Here is an 18,056-nt window from a genome sequence, read left to right on the forward strand (position 1 = left end):
ATTTCTATCCAGCATAAAGATAAATGCTGAAGTTAGCAGATTCCCTGAGGAAAGGAAATACTGAATTTTAAATCAGCTCTAGTTACTCCTCCTCCTCATTGCATCTCAATCAGTGCTTGCTATGTGTTCTACTACTAAATTCTTCCTCATATATCTTTCCCAGACAAATCTTTTACTTAAGCTGTTCTTTAAAAACTCTCTGGTTTGTTGACTGTTATCAGAGATAGATGAGACAGAGCATCATGGCTCTCCCTCATGGGAAAGCATCATAACATCACAATGCCTTCGCCTAAACAGATGAAACTACATTGGGTTCCATCTCCATTTCACATTTTACTCTCAGTAGCCTGAGCACTTCTCCTGCCCAGTTATCACCAAGCAGCATCTGTCTTTTTCTCATCCCTCCTCCTTCTCTCTCACCACCATGCCACAAAGCCAAACTTCATTTTTTTACCCGCTGCCAACCCTTAACTTCTTTGGAGTGCCTGCGTAGGAAGTAAAATTGGTTTAGGTTGCTCATAAAATCCACTGCTTATTGTCTCAGAGTGGTGTCTCCTCTCTCATGGCAGATAATATACAAGTTACAGAGACTGGAGAATCCTAAAGCAGGAGATGCTCTGAGCACTAAACTCTCCTGGCATAGCACAATCGCAGAAGTAAAATTAGCCAGAACTGCATGCAAAGGGAGATTAAGCTAAAAGTCTTCACCTTGGAAGTAAAACAAAATAAAATAATAAAAAAAAAATTTCACAAGCCTTTTAAAACCACTTCCAGTTTCCTGCAACTTAAAGGTCAAATAAAATTCTCCATTTTGCAAGCTTCTTTAGAGTAACTTCACAATATTTTAAATTGCGTATTTTTATACAATATGTGAAAGCACACTTAACCTAAGAGGTCTTCTTTTTCTAATTACCTTTTGATTTTTGTTTCCCCATTTCCCCTTCTGCCTTCTCTTTTCCTTTTTTTTTAATGCACTGTGGCAACTCACACATTACATTCCAGTATAATGGCAACCTTGCAAAAAATCTGATGAAGTAACAGCTAGTCTTGTCCAGTTTGAGGAGAATAACTTGGGTTATTTGCCAAAAATGCCATGGGATCTGAGAAACTGGGGTTCCATCACTTTATTCTTTTGTTTCTTGCTTAATTACTGAAGTCCTAATGACCATACACAGATACTTGGATAGAAAACCATAACTTCACTAGAGGAAATATTCTAAATTTCTGCTAAGTCTGTGTAGAAAATATAAATTTACAGTCTTTGCCTGCAAGTTCTGCCCTCAGACCTCCCAGGTGCCTGGGTCTCACAGCAGAGTCTGGGGGAGCGAAGTGTGACCCCTGCTAGAGAAAGATGGAGTGAGGGACACAGGCACAGAAAATCTACACAGCTCCGTGGGACTGGATGGGAGGCATCCAAGGGGGCTAAATGAACTTGCCGATGTCATCAGGAGAAAACAGTCTAGTATTTTGGGAAGGTCATGGAGACTGAGAACAGACCCATGGACAGTAAAAAGCAAATATCGAGACCGTCTTCAGGATGGGCAAGAAGAAAGAAACTTCCAGAAGTGGAAGAAAAACCATTCTATGTTTCTATAACCATTGATTACTATGATTATAACCACATTTCCTATCATTTTTCCTTCAAAAAAGACAAGGAAGAAGAAAGCAAACACGTAAAAGGGGGAAGGGGAGCTGAAGATTAGTTTCTTTGCCGTGCTGGCATTCAGTTTTGCTTGCTGTAAATGGTATGCTGACCACTGGTAAATATCCCTCAGTGCAGGCCTTAGAAACCATCTTCATTAACACTTGTGAAGAGGATGAAAAAAAAAATAAAATCAAAACTCAATACAAATTATTCTGTACTTTAGGCAAAAACAACTTAGACATTATAGATGGACATAAATGCAGCAAATTTTTCCAAACTACATAAAGAACTCCTTCCAGAAAGAAATAAAAATACCTTCAAAACCACTGAGTTTCATGGAGTTATGCAACTTCTCTGTACGTTTTTTCTTAGCTCACTAATCAAACACCTAGCTTCTTAGTACAACAAATCCTGGTTTTGGACAATAGATTACCATGGAACCTAATAATTATTTTGGCCAGAGAGGCTTTCCTGAGATGTCTCGGCCTCCTGCCTCAACCTGCTCCCCAGAAAACAATTCCTTCTTGTCAAGGGAGCACTGCCTGCTTAATGACAGGCTTATGAAAACCCAAATGAAATATTTTTATCTTTCCACCATCAGAAAAGCCTCCAAATAGCTACTGAATGACTAAAATCAGGGAGTGTCCGAGCAAGGAGATTGATTCAGAAAGAAAAAGGCTTTGCCTTCACTCTCTGACAGCCACAGCCTGTGAGCTGGCATGTTCTATACTTTTTGTCCTGGGAGCAGATTTTTCCATCTTTCCAAAGTGCTGTTTTATCAGAATGATAACCTGAAATGTACTCTTACTACTCCAGTTGTATTTCCATGCAGGTTTCTGTGGGAAGCTGGGATGAGTGGTGGCTCCTTTGCACACACAGCCAGTGCTCCTCCTTCTCCTGGCTGCTCCCTCAAGGTCAGTAATGGCGACAGCCCCCAAAATACAAAAAAAACCAGACAGCAAAAAACGATGGAAAGAGACTCTGACTTTCCTTGTTGGATACTCCTATCTCTCCCCACTGGATATATGAGGAGCAAGAACTATTTGGCCCTTAACTCTGAGGTGCCTCAGATGCATGGGCAGAGTCACTACATTATACTACTTTACTGTTACTGACGCTGGCCCGAAAAGGGCCAAAAAGTGAGAAGGAAAGAGTACACAAAGTAAGAAATCAGGACCTCTGGGCAACACACCATCCCAGAGTCCGCCTGGGAAAGGCAGTTTCAGCCAAAGGACATTCAAGGAGGTTTGTCTCCACAGTTCTGCCTGAGCTTCTCACCAAGAGCTGGGAATGAAGGACCATTGCTCCACACTCAACACGTATGTTAAAAAGGAAAGGTCTTTCTTTTACTGAAGCGGGGAAAAAAAAAAGGGGGGGGGGGGGTGTGGCAGAAAGGAAATCTTTTATATAAAGATAATACTATCAACAAAAATGCCAGGGAATACTGACCTCTAACTGCTAACAGAAGAAATAAATCAGGTTTTGTCTCACCTAGAGCAGAGAGTTGATTAGAGATGAATGAGAGTTTCAGATAGATAATATATAAATAAAAGAAGAGGTTTAACTGAAGATATTCTGATGTGAAAAAAAAAAAAAGTAAAAAGGTATTGGTCAGCAAGTTTTTTTTTCTGAGTAGTTCTGAGAAATTTTTTTAAGGGAAAATATTTTCCTGACCAGTAAAAGATAAATGAAAAGAAATTCTGTCTTTGCTTTGTGAAATATTTACTAGTTATCTTGGTTGTTCTCTGTCTTTCTACTGGCCATCACACTTCTGCTGCTCTGGGCTTCTCTCTCCTTCTCTGCAGATCTCTTTCCTTCTCCCCTGAGTGATTTTTCCCTTAGCTCTGTAATATTCCACTTTTAAAATAAATGCAGAGAATCTGCTGCTTCCCTAGAGCATGCCCAGGGGCAGCTATATAGGAGTTTCAATGAAATGCTGCTTCCTGGGTCATCAGCCTGACCTGACTTTTTTTCTTTTCTTTCATTTTTCTTTTCTTCACAAAGTCAAACCAGAAAAGATGCAACACTTAAAAGCCCTGTAAAGTGGGAAACCTGCATGACTGAAACTCAGAACTCTTGGATTCTCAGCAAAAGAAGACTACAGAGAAATGGTACCATAATAAATTATGAAAGCTGAGTTCCCAGGTAGCCTGAATAGCTTTGGTAGACTTTAATTAAATTACTTTAAAATGCACGAAATGCATCTTTGTTGTTAAGAAGTGCAACAGTATACGCTAGAATGAGATTTACACTAAAATTATTTCATATCACTCCACAGCTTCAAATTTTCATCATCTGACTTTCCCACATATTCTGAGGAATTTTGTAGTTAAGGAATAAGGGAAGGTATGTCCATCTATTTTGTGAACTGTTAAAGGTACAAGATAGCTGGCTGTATTTAACCTCATGACATGGGCTTTTACTTCCGAGAATGGCCTCTGCTAGACTAGATCCTACAATAACTGGGCTCCAATTCTATTCATTGCACACTTTCTGGACAACCTTACACAAAGCCAAATCCACAAAAGTTTGTGATTTTTACTAACTTATGCCATATTTTGTTCTTTCCTAATCCAAGTAATCCAAACCAGTTTTCAGCTCATTACATCATTATAAGGTAGAGAAATAGTGTTGTACTTATTTTAGATTTAGGCACTGGGAAATTAAGGGATCTGATCAAAGATGCACAGAAATAGTCCAGGAGACAGTTGGAAACCAAATGCGAGAAAATGGAGCAGGAAAGATCTGCTATGGTGAATTTCATTTTTCTACAGGATTCATTCAGTGCCTAGTAACTCAGGCTGGAATGAGGATGTACCTGGTTTTAGGTGCATTCCCTTTGACATATTAGGAACACTGTAAAGCAAGAAACTTCTGGAAAACATAGGCAAAACGATTTCTTAGTTGCTGCCCAATTACGAGTAAAACCTCTTTCTTAGTTGCTCAGAGAAAATAGAGAAACTGAAAACAGCTGCTGGAGTTGCTGAAGATGCTGAGAAATTGTTAGGTAAAATACTGATGGCAATTAATAAAATCAGGCTGCATCCTGCATATGCAACAGAAGGAAGCCAGGGGAAATAGTGCAAAAAGAACTCGTACAAAATGGTAGTCAAAGCAAATGTGATCCTCTACATCTTTATTCCCAAACTACAGCTGTAAATAGGGTCCACAGAAGACATCTGAGATGAGAAAAAGATAAAAATTTCCCGAACTGTAGACTCAGCTCCACACTGACCCCTCATAGTGACCCCACACACATCTGAATTTAGGCAGTGTTTTTTGTTATTATTTGTGATATTAATAAAGGAAGGAGCTTATTATTTCTTCCCATACGTGTCCCAAATGCCCACTGCATCCTTTTTTTTTTTCTCTATACGATTGAAGGAGGCCACCTTTGGTCAAAAGGCCAAATGGGCTTTGATTCCCTTACAGCTTCTATAAGAGGATGGAACCTGCCCTATTAAGAAAAATCTTAACATACATTTTCCAGTTACTGTAAATCCAGGCTTCTTGTTATATGTTTACAGCTGAGACAGAAAACAGTAAGAGGATCTGTGAATGTGCAGCAGTAAGGAATAATACTGCAGAAAATAATTTGTGGACAAAGACTGATAATAGCCTACTGGGGGGACATGGTGTGAAACGGGGAGCCTTTGGGCAAAAAAAAGAGCCTGGTGTTCAAGAAATATGGTTTTTAGGAGGGATTCCAGAGTAAGCTGGAGGAGGAACAAATCTGGAGCGAGAAGCAGAGGACAAGGAAGTGTTAACGGGGCAGGCAGTTCAACACACCAGCTGTGTCCTTTGGGGAGCTGCGAATAGAGAGCAGAAGGCTACAGAGCAAGAGGAGAGGGAAAGAGAGGGTGACTATGAGTGCAGCCACAGCTCGCTGGGGACTGAACGAAGCTCTGGGGTTAAGGGAGGGTAAGTAAAGTCACTGACCTCTGAGGACTCTTCAGAAAAAAAAAAGCATTTTTCTGTGCACTTGGAACTACTGATTTTCTAATTGTACCAAGACCAGTTAAAGAGCCTGTCCTGCAAGGTTAATAAGCATAAAATGTGTCATTAAGCATGCAGCTTCTTATCATTTTAGATCTCTTTGGAGGGAGGAAAATGGGAACAGGATGACAACATGACTCATGACTTTCCAATATTAGGTACAACAATTCTGTAGTTGTAGAGGCTGAGGCTTGCATACCCTACTTCTTCTAACTCTGAAAGTGAAATAGCCAAAATCACCAAGGCAGCTGGACAGGGTATGTACCGGTTTGTCCATTCTTTCCCCAAAGCCACACTTAAGTTTAGAAAGGTAGCAACAGAGATCGGTGTTCAGCTGCCACCCACACTGAATAACTATAAACTGAAACAGGATTTCCTCACCTGTCCTTCTGGTTAACATGCCACAGTCAGACAGCATTGCACATACTTAAACCCAGCCACCTAAAATAACATTCTATCTGCAGCCCTTCCTACTCAGGGAGGCTGCTGGTACTCCCAGATAACTCGGTATACAAACAGGTTTCCACAAGCTTAACAGTGGCAAAAGAAAAATCTGTAGATACTAAAAAAATAACATTAAGGCAAAGTGACACCAGAGTGATGTTTCCTTCAGATCACTTGTAGCTTCAAACCTGTTCTGAGGCTGCCCCTCTCTTCAGCGAGGAACGAGATGAATTTAGCCGAGCATCGGGAAGGGAAGCTGGCTCCGCTGCGCAGCATTAATTAAGCACTGATTCTACATTAAGGCCGCGGAGGGGGAAGCGAGCGTGGAAGGGTAAAGGAGAGCAGGCTGCAAGGTGGGGAGAGACATGACAGAGAGTAAATAAGAGTGGTTCAACAGCATTCACCTGGAAACTGAAGAAGGTTGAAAAGCTGGACGGTTCCTGCCAGAGAAGCTGCTCTGGAGGTGCTGATCTCCATCTCCCTCACGTGGCATGTTCCCCATCCAGAGCTGAGCTGGGATGGGGGACAGACCCAGGAGTGCTCCCGAGTCAATCACTCCAACAAATCCAAGCCTAGCGTTATGGCTGTGGTAAATCAGAATTCAGAAATGCATGTATTTAGGAATAAGAACTGGCTGGATAACCACATCTGGCAGGATCTGTGAAAAGCCTCAGACTGCCTTCACATGCGTAGTGAAGGTAGGACTGGAAAAACCAGGCTTTTTCTCTGTCACCAAGTATATATTAAAAATACTGGGTTTAATCTTTTGGTAGTGTTAAGGGAACCTTTCTTCTTAATGGCCAGATTCATTTAAGGTTTTATATGGGAAGAGTTAAGTAGGGAGCTCTTTGAAAAACCTGATACAATATAAATATTTAATCCTTAAGTAAATCATTTGGACCTCGCTCCAATATTCTCAAACCTAGCACCTACCACATAAGCTCGCAGAAATGCAACAACAGGAGTTACTAAGTTCTGTCCCCGTTCCTAAGACAACGAAGGAGCTCTTCCACAGGCCAGGTGTTTAGCAAGCACATTCACAGACAGCAATCCACAACGGCAGTTTACAGTCCAGGACTCGCCACGCACATCAGCGAAGTTTACACTCGTGCACGGACGTCCGTGGGATGCAAGAGATGAGACCTGCTGGTCAGAATTCACTGCAGACGTTCAGCCAGTGGCAGCACATTTAAGCTAGCGAGGTATCGCTTTTACTCCAGGCAAGGAGAGGACCAGTACTGGCAGAGTTAGACAGCATGTCTGCTTTTAAAGAAATACTTCAACTGTTGGAAAGCTTAAAAAATTTACTTACTTCATAACGGTACAATATTTACCATTTCGTCTGAGCATATATTCTCAATCTTCCCTTGAATCTCTCTATTCCAAATATCACCACAAAATAAAATACTCATTACCTCATTAAAATAATCCTCTTGCTATGCTTAGAAAGGGATAGAAATAGGATAAAATCCTATGACAGGCCTGTCACTTTTACTTATTTTATAATTGGGTGCTTACTATATTTCTTGTTGATTAAATTAGAACAAGAGTAAAGGTACTTTAAGAAGTTTTCCACCCTCAAAATTGTTGATATCTCTGACGTGAAAGTAAAAGCCATTAAACACGGTGATTTGGTCATACTATCTGTTTGAAGGGGCTTTCCAAATTTGTTTGTGCAAAGGAACATCTGTTCAGGCAAGGCAGCTTTCCAAATTTGCTCATTTGTCTGGCTGCCCTAACAGCTACATTGTCATCCATCACCTGCCACCAAAGCTGCGAATGACCAGGAAGTTCATGAGAGAAAAATGGTCTTATCTTATAGCTACCCATGGACAATACCCAACTGTAACTGAAAATGTTAGCAATGCTTTCTCTCCTAGTCCCTTCCTGAGATTAAGAGATGGTGAAATACACAAAGACACAAAAACCCTGGCTCTGACGCAGTCAGCGGTGAAGGACTGCTCCTTTCAACAGAGCCGAGGAATCACGGCCTATCTCCAAGCCACCTGACGTTTGTCACCGCCACGAAATCCTCTTCAGTCTTTTGCAATAGCCTGGAAAGAAAAGGTGTGGATTTGCTTGTTTTCAGTTGCAACAGTCATCTAATTGGGAGGTAACTTAAAATCTTTGTTGCCCAAGACAGCTCATGTGGCATTTAAGGTGTCACTTCCTTCTCTTCAGCGAGGCCCTCCTTGATCCGCTGTGGTCTTCTGTCGGTGCACGTCTTTGACTCTTCTGCAGCGGACGCGCTCGTTTTGCCGAGCACCAGCTGTGCTCTTCAGAAATCTCGATCTCACCGACAGCAGCTGAATCGCTGCGATTCTCTGCAGTGCATCGGCTATGGTCCCTCACGGCACGAGGGATGCCACGTCCCCTCTAACCGCATGTGAGCGGCCATCGTGTTAACCGTTGGGTCACTGGCCAGCTTTAAAAACTTTCACACAAATAGAAACGTGACCTTTCAGACTGTCCTCTTGCTGCTGGCGATCCTGCCTCCTCCGATAGCTTAGCTGTAACCTTCTTCCTTCAGCTGTTAGGTTTTTTTTATCTGCCCCAGCTCAAAACGCGGTGGGGTGTGGAGCAGAAGTAGCAGGAAGCACCCAGGAGCCCTGGGTGACTGCAGAGCTAAGGAGGAAAGCACAAAGCTCTCTGGCAGTGAAAAAGGAATATTCTAAAATATTCTAAAATATTTCTAGAATATAAGAAGAAAGGAATGGAGAAGAGGGATGAAAGCTGACCTTGCTTCAACTGAATCAGCAGATTGCAGCTAGAGAGGAGGGGCGTGTTTGTTTCAAAACAATAAAATACAGCCAGCACACATCATTCCACATCTACCGTCCTTAACAGCGCTCTTCACACAATGCTCTTCTGTTACACACAAAAAACAGATCCTTTGTTTTTTTAATAAAAAAACAAAACACCAGAGTAAGAAAACAACAAACCAACCCCAAAAGACAATCCCTTCTCACAAAACAACAAAAATGCCCGAAGGCTATCCCAATATTGTCAATATTCTAAAGACACGATACACTCACCAAAGCAAAACAGTTGGCTTTCCGTAGAGCTGTGTTTACCAAACCCTTTCATTTGTAGCACCCGAACCACCAGCCAAGGCGAGAACGACAGCTACGTCCTGCTGAAACGACGACGGAGCAGACCTGCACCTTGCAGCAGAGGACAGCGGCGATGCCCTGGTCTAGCTGTGACCGACCTGCTTCCAGAACTGGGAGTCATCAAATCAGCTCCAGGCAGCGCTGCTCCTCGCTTAATTAACTTTGCTCCTGTACGTAACCCACGTGCAGTGCTGCCAGCTGATGCTTTTGAGTGTACCTTTGAAGTTCTAAGCTCATAATGTCCCACAGCACGGCTGTGGCACAGACAGAAGTACCAGCCCGATAAATGCTCTTTGCACTGCGTGCCGTTGTGCAGCACAGACATACCCTTAACTGACACAACCTCCTGGCTGTCTTTTTTCTTCATCTTGATCTAATAGCAACCTCCTTGCACAAGGGACAGAGAGCACCTCAGCCTGCAAGTGTCACAAAAGTAACAGACTTGGAGCAAACGGATCCTCCTGAAGTCAAGCGGAGCAACGGACTTGGACGCACACACAGCCATTTTCGATCTGCGTGAAAAATATCACGGCAGGAAAACAAGAGAGATGTGATTTGAGAGAGAGAACATAGATGTGAGTATGTGAAACTTTTAGGGCTGCAAAAGATCTAGAGCTGTGGGCAGCACCTCACTATTTTGACTGTTACACATTCAGGGAAATGGGTCTTTGCAACAGGGAGACAATTTCTCTTCCTGACCAGGAAAACCCTTAATTTTTAATTCTTATTTCAGTCAAACCACACTTTGACTAGATGAAACTATGCTACCCAGTGAAGATATCAAAATAAACTCCATGACTCTGCCATTTCCTGAGCCTATCGGTTGAATGTCAGCATGCCCTATTCACCAGCAACACCAAAGAGCAAAGTTTTGTAAAGATAGTTAAAAAAAACCCACACACAAAACCAAATCTTGTCAGATTCTGGCAGGAGTTTGCCAAGCAAATTAGGGGTAGTGGGGTGGTGGTGGTGTTTCCTCCTCTTTGCATTGTCAGGATAGATTCTGTCAGCAATTCAGAGAAAGTTTAAGCAAAAAAGAAGCTTTGTTATTTAAGTCACAGTTTTATTTGAATCCGGTAAATGTTCTGGTGAGGAAAAGTGCGTACCTACACAGGTAAATTCTGCCCACTAAGAAGTCCTTCCATATGGGTACCAGCATTTGCAGTGGCAATGGGACGGGAATGAAGTATTCTCACAAGGAAATCAAATGCAGCTCAGTTAGGAGAAACAGAGCTGGAAGGAAAGAGGCAAATATATTAACATCAATACTAGAAGGGATTTTCAAACAACCTAGTTTTACTCAGTGTTCCTGGTATTTAGAGGATGTTGGAAAACCTCTCCATTAACTTTTTCAAAGTTTATGATACTTTGTGATAAAACTATTAGAATTTTGGTGATTTTCTCATAACAAAATGAAAGTTAGGAGTTGTGTTTCATTTCTGGAACATATACGTAGGGGGAGTTTTCCCATTCTGAAGGCTGCATTCCAGTTAGCAGCAGTGTGAGTGTTCTCAGTGCGTTAAGCCCAAGATAATGTCTATTCACAGTCATATCAATGGCATGGTGACAGGGACCTTCAAGCTTGTCACTAGAGGTCAGGCCTCATACTGAGGGCTCTCCCTAACTCACTTCACCTGGAAACTGGTATCTCAGCTATTGAGTCAAACTTAGATGGATATGATCTGATTTTAGCTACAGAAATTAGAGTGCTTTAACCATTGCAAACCAATACTTTACCAAAATTGAACTGGGACCTTTTTCCTAGATTGGTCCATACAGAACTTTAAAAGACTGCTCTCAGGAACCAGTGCCCTTCTGAAAATATAGGAGGAGGGATCCCAAGCAAAAGGGAGGGCAAGATAAAGTATATAATGAAGTTTTGCAAGAATAAGTGTGTAGGAGCCGGAAGACAGCTGTGATGCACTCTGTAATGAAACGTCATTCAGGTCCAGGGAGTAACGCATACCTTCTGATTCTCAGTTGGCAGACAAATGTGTTTCCAGCCCTGAAGGTTAGGACAATGTTTCAAAAACAGCTGGCTGGCTATATAAGAAGTTTTCCTAAGGTGAGGAGAATTTTGCCAGGGCTGACCGAAGGACAAAATTGGTGCTCCTTATCATCTGCTGGGATGAATCAGGTCTACAGGCTTGATTTAATGCAAAACCTGGATGATGGATTTACTAGGGCAGCTATGGCATTGTCCCGGTGTGGAAGGAAGACAGACCAACCTGTGATGCTCCCACAAGACTAGGTATCTGCTCCTCAAACACAAATTGAGAAGCAAACCAGAGTAGATTATAGAGTAGATTTCAGAGAGTCACAATTTCACTTGCAAAGCCAAGACAGACAAGCATCTAAACTGTCACTGCAATCTCTGTAAAATAGGCAGATATTCTCAAAAATATCTTAATTATGTGCTGTAGGTTAAGTACTCCAGAGTGATGAAAAGACTCTCAAAGGCTAGGGAGATGGAAGATCTTACTAGAGCAGATGATCCTAAAATGTTGTGTTGGAAGAGGCCCCCACTGGACTACTAGGGACAGGTAGATGTGTCAGATGAAGGGCTGCGACATGGAGCCAAATCCATAATCTTCAGCCTTTACGCCCCTGATTTAGCCTCCTGATGGGCTCAGAGTATACTTTTATTGTGTGAAACAGGCTGCTCATACAGTGCTGTTTCCTTATGGTATATTAACCAAGTGCCAGACATGGTATGTTGGAAAGAGCACAACATACGTGCATCCTGAAACAGCATCATCGGCACTGAGCTCAGGCATCTTACATTTAAGAGTAATCTGATGCATCCACTGACTTCTACCCATATTTTGTTATGGAAGTTGACAGGGAAGTGCTATTAGCGGCAAGCAAGAAATTTTGTCTGAAATTTTCTTGGTGAAAAATGAAGATCTTGGTCATATCAATGTTTTTAGAGTTATGACGCTTTTGGTGTCAGTTTCATATAATTATTTGGGGAAGGGGAGATTAAAAAAAATCCTAACCCCTAAATATTTTATTTAAAAATTTAAAAAAATTAATCACCTTTGCTTTAACATTTATCACTTTTGTTTATCACCTGGGGGGAGGTGCAGCAGCAACCTGAATGGTTTATTTAAACCAGAACAGTTTTCTACCTCAAATTCATAGGCCAGTGATTCTTCCTCTCTGATTTTTCAGAGCCAGCACTGATCTGAATATTGCTTAACGTGAAATCTATTAGCAGATAATCCTTATCCAACAATGGCACCTTCATTTGTGTAATCTGCCCAGAGATGAGCCATTTTCTTTCATGTTTCAAAATACTGTAGAAAACCACCCTGTCTAATGCTTGCTTAGGAAAGGAAAAAGAGTGATGGGACTTGTAGAAGTAGCTCCTTTTTGTTCTGCCCAACTCCCACCTGCCCACGCAGACATTATCAAGAACAGAACTGGGGGTGCTGGCCCAGAACGAGGGATGGAAACGTTTCCAGCCTGCGCCACAGCCATCCACACCCGGGTTGCAATGCATTCCCTCCTCCTGCCAGATGGGAGTGAAAAATCAAAACATGTAAAGAAGAACTGTTTGGACTCTGGCTTCTCCCAGCTCCTCTGCATAGGAATACAGCCTCTTCATTTATCTCCAGGCTTTTGTTATCTGCCAGTGCAAGTATCATGGTGTAGCAAGGTGGAGGTCATTTAATAGATGCGCTATAAGCAGCTGCAATCTTTGGAAAATGCTATTAAGAGCACAGACTCTCCATTTCCGTATCTCCTGTGTTAATGAAACATTCCTTTAGCCAATAGAAAATTTACAAACTGTATACCATTGCTTCTGGTATTTTAGCTTCTTGAAATAATAGGCTTATATTATATATGTGCCTTCAACTCTAGTTTAAGATCATGGAGACTCCAAAGATGCAATAATTTTAATAAAGTAAAGCTCTGCTAATCTTGACTCCAAGGGTATTATCCTTAAATATTATTAACATGGCATCATTGATGTCTATCTCCTGTTGCGTATGTGGCTGTAGGCACTTTTCTGTTCCTGTACACCCGGCTGCATGCTTTGTTGTTCTAATGTGAAAGCCATGATGGCACGACTCACGTGAATCTTCCTTGCCTGTTATGACTTGTGCTCAATTATCTGAAATCCAAAAATCTTTCCATCTTAGCATTCCTGACTGTTGATCATCTCTGCAATGACTGATCTATGAAGAATAAAGAGAACACTCACCAAACACACACAGTTTTAGGATTCTCCGACACATGTTTACACAGTGACTAAATTGCCACCAGCTGCACCCAACTTTGCTGGCATCATTTTTACACCCCTGCCCATCACCCAGCCCCCTCTAACAACATGCCAAGAGTGACTGGTGACAGTACTTTATTTGTATGGGCATTGTTGCACAGACTAGATGGTCTCCATGGGTAAAAGACAGCTCCACTAATGCAGCGTGAGGATGCTCCCAGTTTGGTGTGCAGCAGAGTCCCACGCAGAAGGACCTCTGCTAACCTTATGTAAACACCTCTGTGCTGCAATCCCAAAAGCACAGAGGCAGGGCAGCCCAGTGCATAGCCAAATGAGAGGTTCCAGGTGGTCTTGGCCATGTTTAACAGGCTTTATTTGCCAAGGCAGTAGTCTCAAGGCCTTCAGCAAAGAAATGGCAGTGGTGGCAATCACGCCCACTAGAGGCAAACAGGATGGAGAGAGTAGGTAGAGGAAAAACAGAGGGGGAGTAACTGAACCAGTCAGGTACAGAACACAACCAGTTTTCTGAAGTAATAATCAGACAAAAGGACGTCAAGGCTCATCTCCACTGGAACAAGATAAAGTGTTACAGGTACCTATCCACAGGCAATCCTTTTGGCTTGTACACTGCTGCCCATGGCTTAGCACACCAGAGGAGAAACTAATTTTTGGCATATCTTTCACTAACAAGATCATTGAAAGATGAAGTACCCGCTCCCAACTGTTATATCCAACATCTGGGAAGCATTTGCTGAGCAAAGTGGTTGGCTGGCTATAGACCATCAGAATACAGGTCTCCCAACACTCTTTTCCTCACTTGGCATACAGGTCTCCACAATCTAGATACGGTAACAAGAGGACTACCACCACAGGAGGCTGCAGGAAGAAGAAAATGCCAGAAGCAGGTTCCCTAGTTGCATTGCTTCACCATGTCATCATGCCTGAAACACAGCTGGTGAAAAAATACCAGATTGGGTTGAACCCTTCACGTTGCATGTGGAAACATGGAGCAAGAGAACGACTGTGTCACTACCCTGAAAAGTCCTAGTGAGGCACAGATACTACTCCAGAGCTCACATGCAGTATATGAAACTTGTTTGGTCTTCACATATCTTACAGTACTTGTTACATCCTCCAGTGTTTCACAAGTGCCCCAAATTACGCGAGGAACTTTGCCTTATCATGGGTGTGTGCTGCTGCACCCACAAAAAGTGGGTAGACAGAAAGGCAATTTTTTTCCAAGCAATCCCAAGATGGGTGGACTGAATCCATGCATCCGTGCCTTTGTAATGTAGTTTATAGCACACAGCCCAATTACGATAGCCTGTCTTGCTGGGGTGCAAGGATGAGCAGCTTCTTCCCGACAGCTACATCTAGATCACTTTCTCCCTTCGTGGAAAAGCAGGATAACAAACCACTGCATCATATGAGGCTGATGGTTGCTGTTACAAGAGCTACCTTGAGGCTCTTGCCTCAAGGAACAGCTATTATCTTCATCTATGCTAGCACGCTTCTGTACTTTGAAAAGGAAAGCACTGTGCCATGGAAAGATGCAAACAACCAGTATGACAATATCAAAGCTGCAGATTAACATTTTGAGCCTGATATAATGGGTGTGATGATAGCAGCTGATAAAGGGATAGAGTGGTAATACCATGCATAACAAACAGTGATGCGTATGGAAGGGTGGGGGATGACAAGATGAAGGGTTTATCACTTTGTTATTGCTGTTGTCTGACATCAGGAGGAGAAAAGGGTGGAAGAATATATTACAGATATCTGACAGAAGATGCATAGTGTTTCCCACTTTACACCCCCTATGACCTTCATTCTTAATTACAGTCTTACTAGTAGATTGATCAGATGGGAAAGGAAGAAGAAAAATAGTTGACAGGCAGAGTTTTTATACAAGCACATATGTACCAGTATTTTAAGAAAAAAAGGACAAAGGAAACAACGGAAAGATATGGCAGCTAAGCGCACAAAGTGTTCATTAAGCATAAATACGCTTTTTCCCAACAAAGACCTTTAACATGTAGCCTCTTCTTGGAGGAAAGGGAAACAACTTAGAAGTAATTGGTGCTAATAATTTTTTCAGTGATTTAAGAAGCTTCCCTTCTAACAGTTAGGTGTTCTGTGTGCATTTGGGCTTCAGTAACTAACACATGGAGGTAACTATGAATCAAGGTGATTTCTTTATATGAATCAACTGTGAATCAACTGTGATTTTTTTACAGGCACATTTACAGGAGTGAAACTATCCATTCCAGGGTGAAAAGATACAGTTCTCAGCCCAGCTAAGAATCCACACAAATCCAAAACCAAAGGAGATGACATTAGGGCTGGCAGAAAATTAAAACCTGTTTTTCTTCAGAGAAACAGTGTTTTTTCGTTCTGTTAACCTGTTTCACAAAGTTTATCTGCTCGGTGCAGAAAGCTGATTAAAAAACCTTATTTTCCAATTCACATTGCTACATTGCAGCCAGGGGCCCAGAACCCATCACTTAAGTCTGCACCAACTGAAAGCAAGAAGACAATTCTTGACCAGAAGAGCCCAACTGTTTAAAGCAGTATCTGGAAGGAAATTTTGACAGCGAAAGTATGCAGAAGAAAATATATTCCAATTAGCTCTGCTTAACACCTTATAGCAGGAACAATGATTTCCGTATGGCAGTTTTTGTAATGAATTGCCTGTACCTATTTGACATACCCAGTGTGACACAGTATCACATGAGCTTTTATAATAGGTACCTGGGGAAAAAAAAAATAGTGCCTGTAAATACCATGTATTTGTAATCTTCTTTTGCTAGCAGGGAAACGTGTATAGAAAAGAAAAATCTGTTTAATACCTGCTATTCAATTATAAAAAAGAGCCACAAGCTAGCAATCTACAACACATAGGCTTCCATTTACTTTATGACATTGAGGCGGGGAGGAGGGAGCAAAGGAAAAGCTTTCTGTAGATCTCACTGATGAAAAATATGGCATCACATAAAAAACTGAACACAGCAGGAGTCCTTCCACTTCTCAGATACTATGAAAAGTTTCTACTCCTTGTACCTGGACAGGTAGAATTACGAAGTCACATTAACAGTTATTTTTAAGAAAGATTTATGACTTGTTAACAACTTCTAATTAAGCCTCCCACTTTTCTACAGTATTGCTATGAAACATCTTAAAACAGCATTCAACAAATGCCTCCAGCTGTCCCTGTCTGGCTGCTTTTTGGGTTTTATCTTTCACAGAGGTACTGCAGCTACTATGGAAAGTAACTTAGTTTAGCTCTCAAGTTTAAAAAAAGGCACTCCCTCATTTTCCCTTCCAGCTGGTGAGCAGACACGATAGGTGACTGAAACTGTTCATTTCGTACCATCGCCAGCAACGAGATTTGTTACGTACACATCCTGCCCATTAATGACAATAAAACTCCAGGTAGTAGCCTTTGATCTGTGAAATCAGTGGCTCTGAAGGACAAGCCAGGAAAGGAGCAGCTGCTCAGTCTTCTCGGCTGGAAATCACTCATTGCATACCTTACAATAAAGATGTTCTCAGCCTGACACTATCGAATTAGCAAACAACACACACTCTTCTTTCGTGACATCTCTTTCCTGCTTTTCTACTGCTGATCCAGGTGCCCTAGACTGTGGCCAAAGACTACTCCTAAGAGGGTCTATGAATGACTGCCAGAATATAGAGGTAGAAAGAACATATAGAGATGTATATATTTTAATTTTCACAAATCAAAAAAGGTTCAGAAACACTGTTTATGCCAATTTAATCAATTTACTCCATGGGAAAGGAGTGGGTTCATACTGTGTACCACACTAGGTGTTGAGACTGGAAGGCAAGGAGAGTAACATCAGGTACCCATCTGAAGATTTTATAGATGCTGGTACCTTCTGCTCTTTTCCACATCATCCTAGCTTGGAGCAACACGAAACACTAAAAGGGCCAGTAAATTGAGTAGACGACAAGTCCTGGTGCTTATTTGAACTTCCCATGTCTTTGCCCTTTTCAAGATTTCTCTCACATTATCACTCCTATGTACTCTATCTAAACATAACCCACCTTGAAGTTTTTGTGCCAGCATTTATTAATAAATACAAATGAAAATATTCTAATTTTCCTATTTCAGTAGATGCAAAATTTAGAGAGAAATATAAAATAAAACCAGAGTCCACTATATAAAAAAAACAACAAAACAAAACAACAGACAGCTACCGTTAAATATAAACACAGTTATCTTTTCAGGCTCTCTGAGAGAAAGGTCACAACCACCTTGACGTATTACCACCACTGAGACACAAGATGAAATTCCCATGGTGTTCCTGTTGTCACATGTGGTTTGCTTCTGTTGAGCCTGTCATGCTGGGATGCTGCATACACATTAAGAACTACTGCTTTTCACCACAAAGGTAAAATATCATGTTTGGCAGAAGCTGAGGCAATTCTTGCTGCGTAATGCTTGGGGCCAGAAAAAGTAGGATATTCTTCTCTTCTTTCCTTCTCCTATCTACAGTGAAAATTCTTCAAAACCCAGTAAAAGAGGGCATTCTTGTTGATCACCAATTATGCTCGTCGGTACACCAAAAAAAAAATCCCTTACTAACTAAAAAGATCTCAGGAAACA

The 18,056-nt window shown here is 41.7% G+C and overlaps 1 protein-coding gene across 7 annotated transcripts in view; it reads right to left on the bottom strand.

The window, feature by feature from the left end:
* Window positions 1–18,056, bottom strand: part of FAR2 (fatty acyl-CoA reductase 2) — a 149,934-nt gene that overhangs the window by 106,124 nt on the left and 25,754 nt on the right. The window contains exon 1 of one of the 7 annotated variants that reach the window (XM_030041063.2): window positions 9,121–9,331. The exons of 5 other annotated variants lie outside the window; for them this stretch is intronic. Coding sequence is in view for 1 of the 2 variants with exons in the window: in XM_030041058.1 (XP_029896918.1) it covers window positions 6,490–6,587 (98 nt within the window). In the remaining variant the exon portion in view is untranslated. Of the gene's footprint in view, window positions 1–6,489; window positions 6,720–9,120; window positions 9,332–18,056 lie in introns of those variants that run through there. One more of the 7 variants, XM_030041058.1, reaches the window with a different exon arrangement.

This window comes from Aquila chrysaetos, chromosome 17 (genome assembly GCF_900496995.4).
Source record: "Aquila chrysaetos chrysaetos chromosome 17, bAquChr1.4, whole genome shotgun sequence".
NCBI classification, from domain to species: Eukaryota; Metazoa; Chordata; class Aves; order Accipitriformes; family Accipitridae; genus Aquila; species Aquila chrysaetos.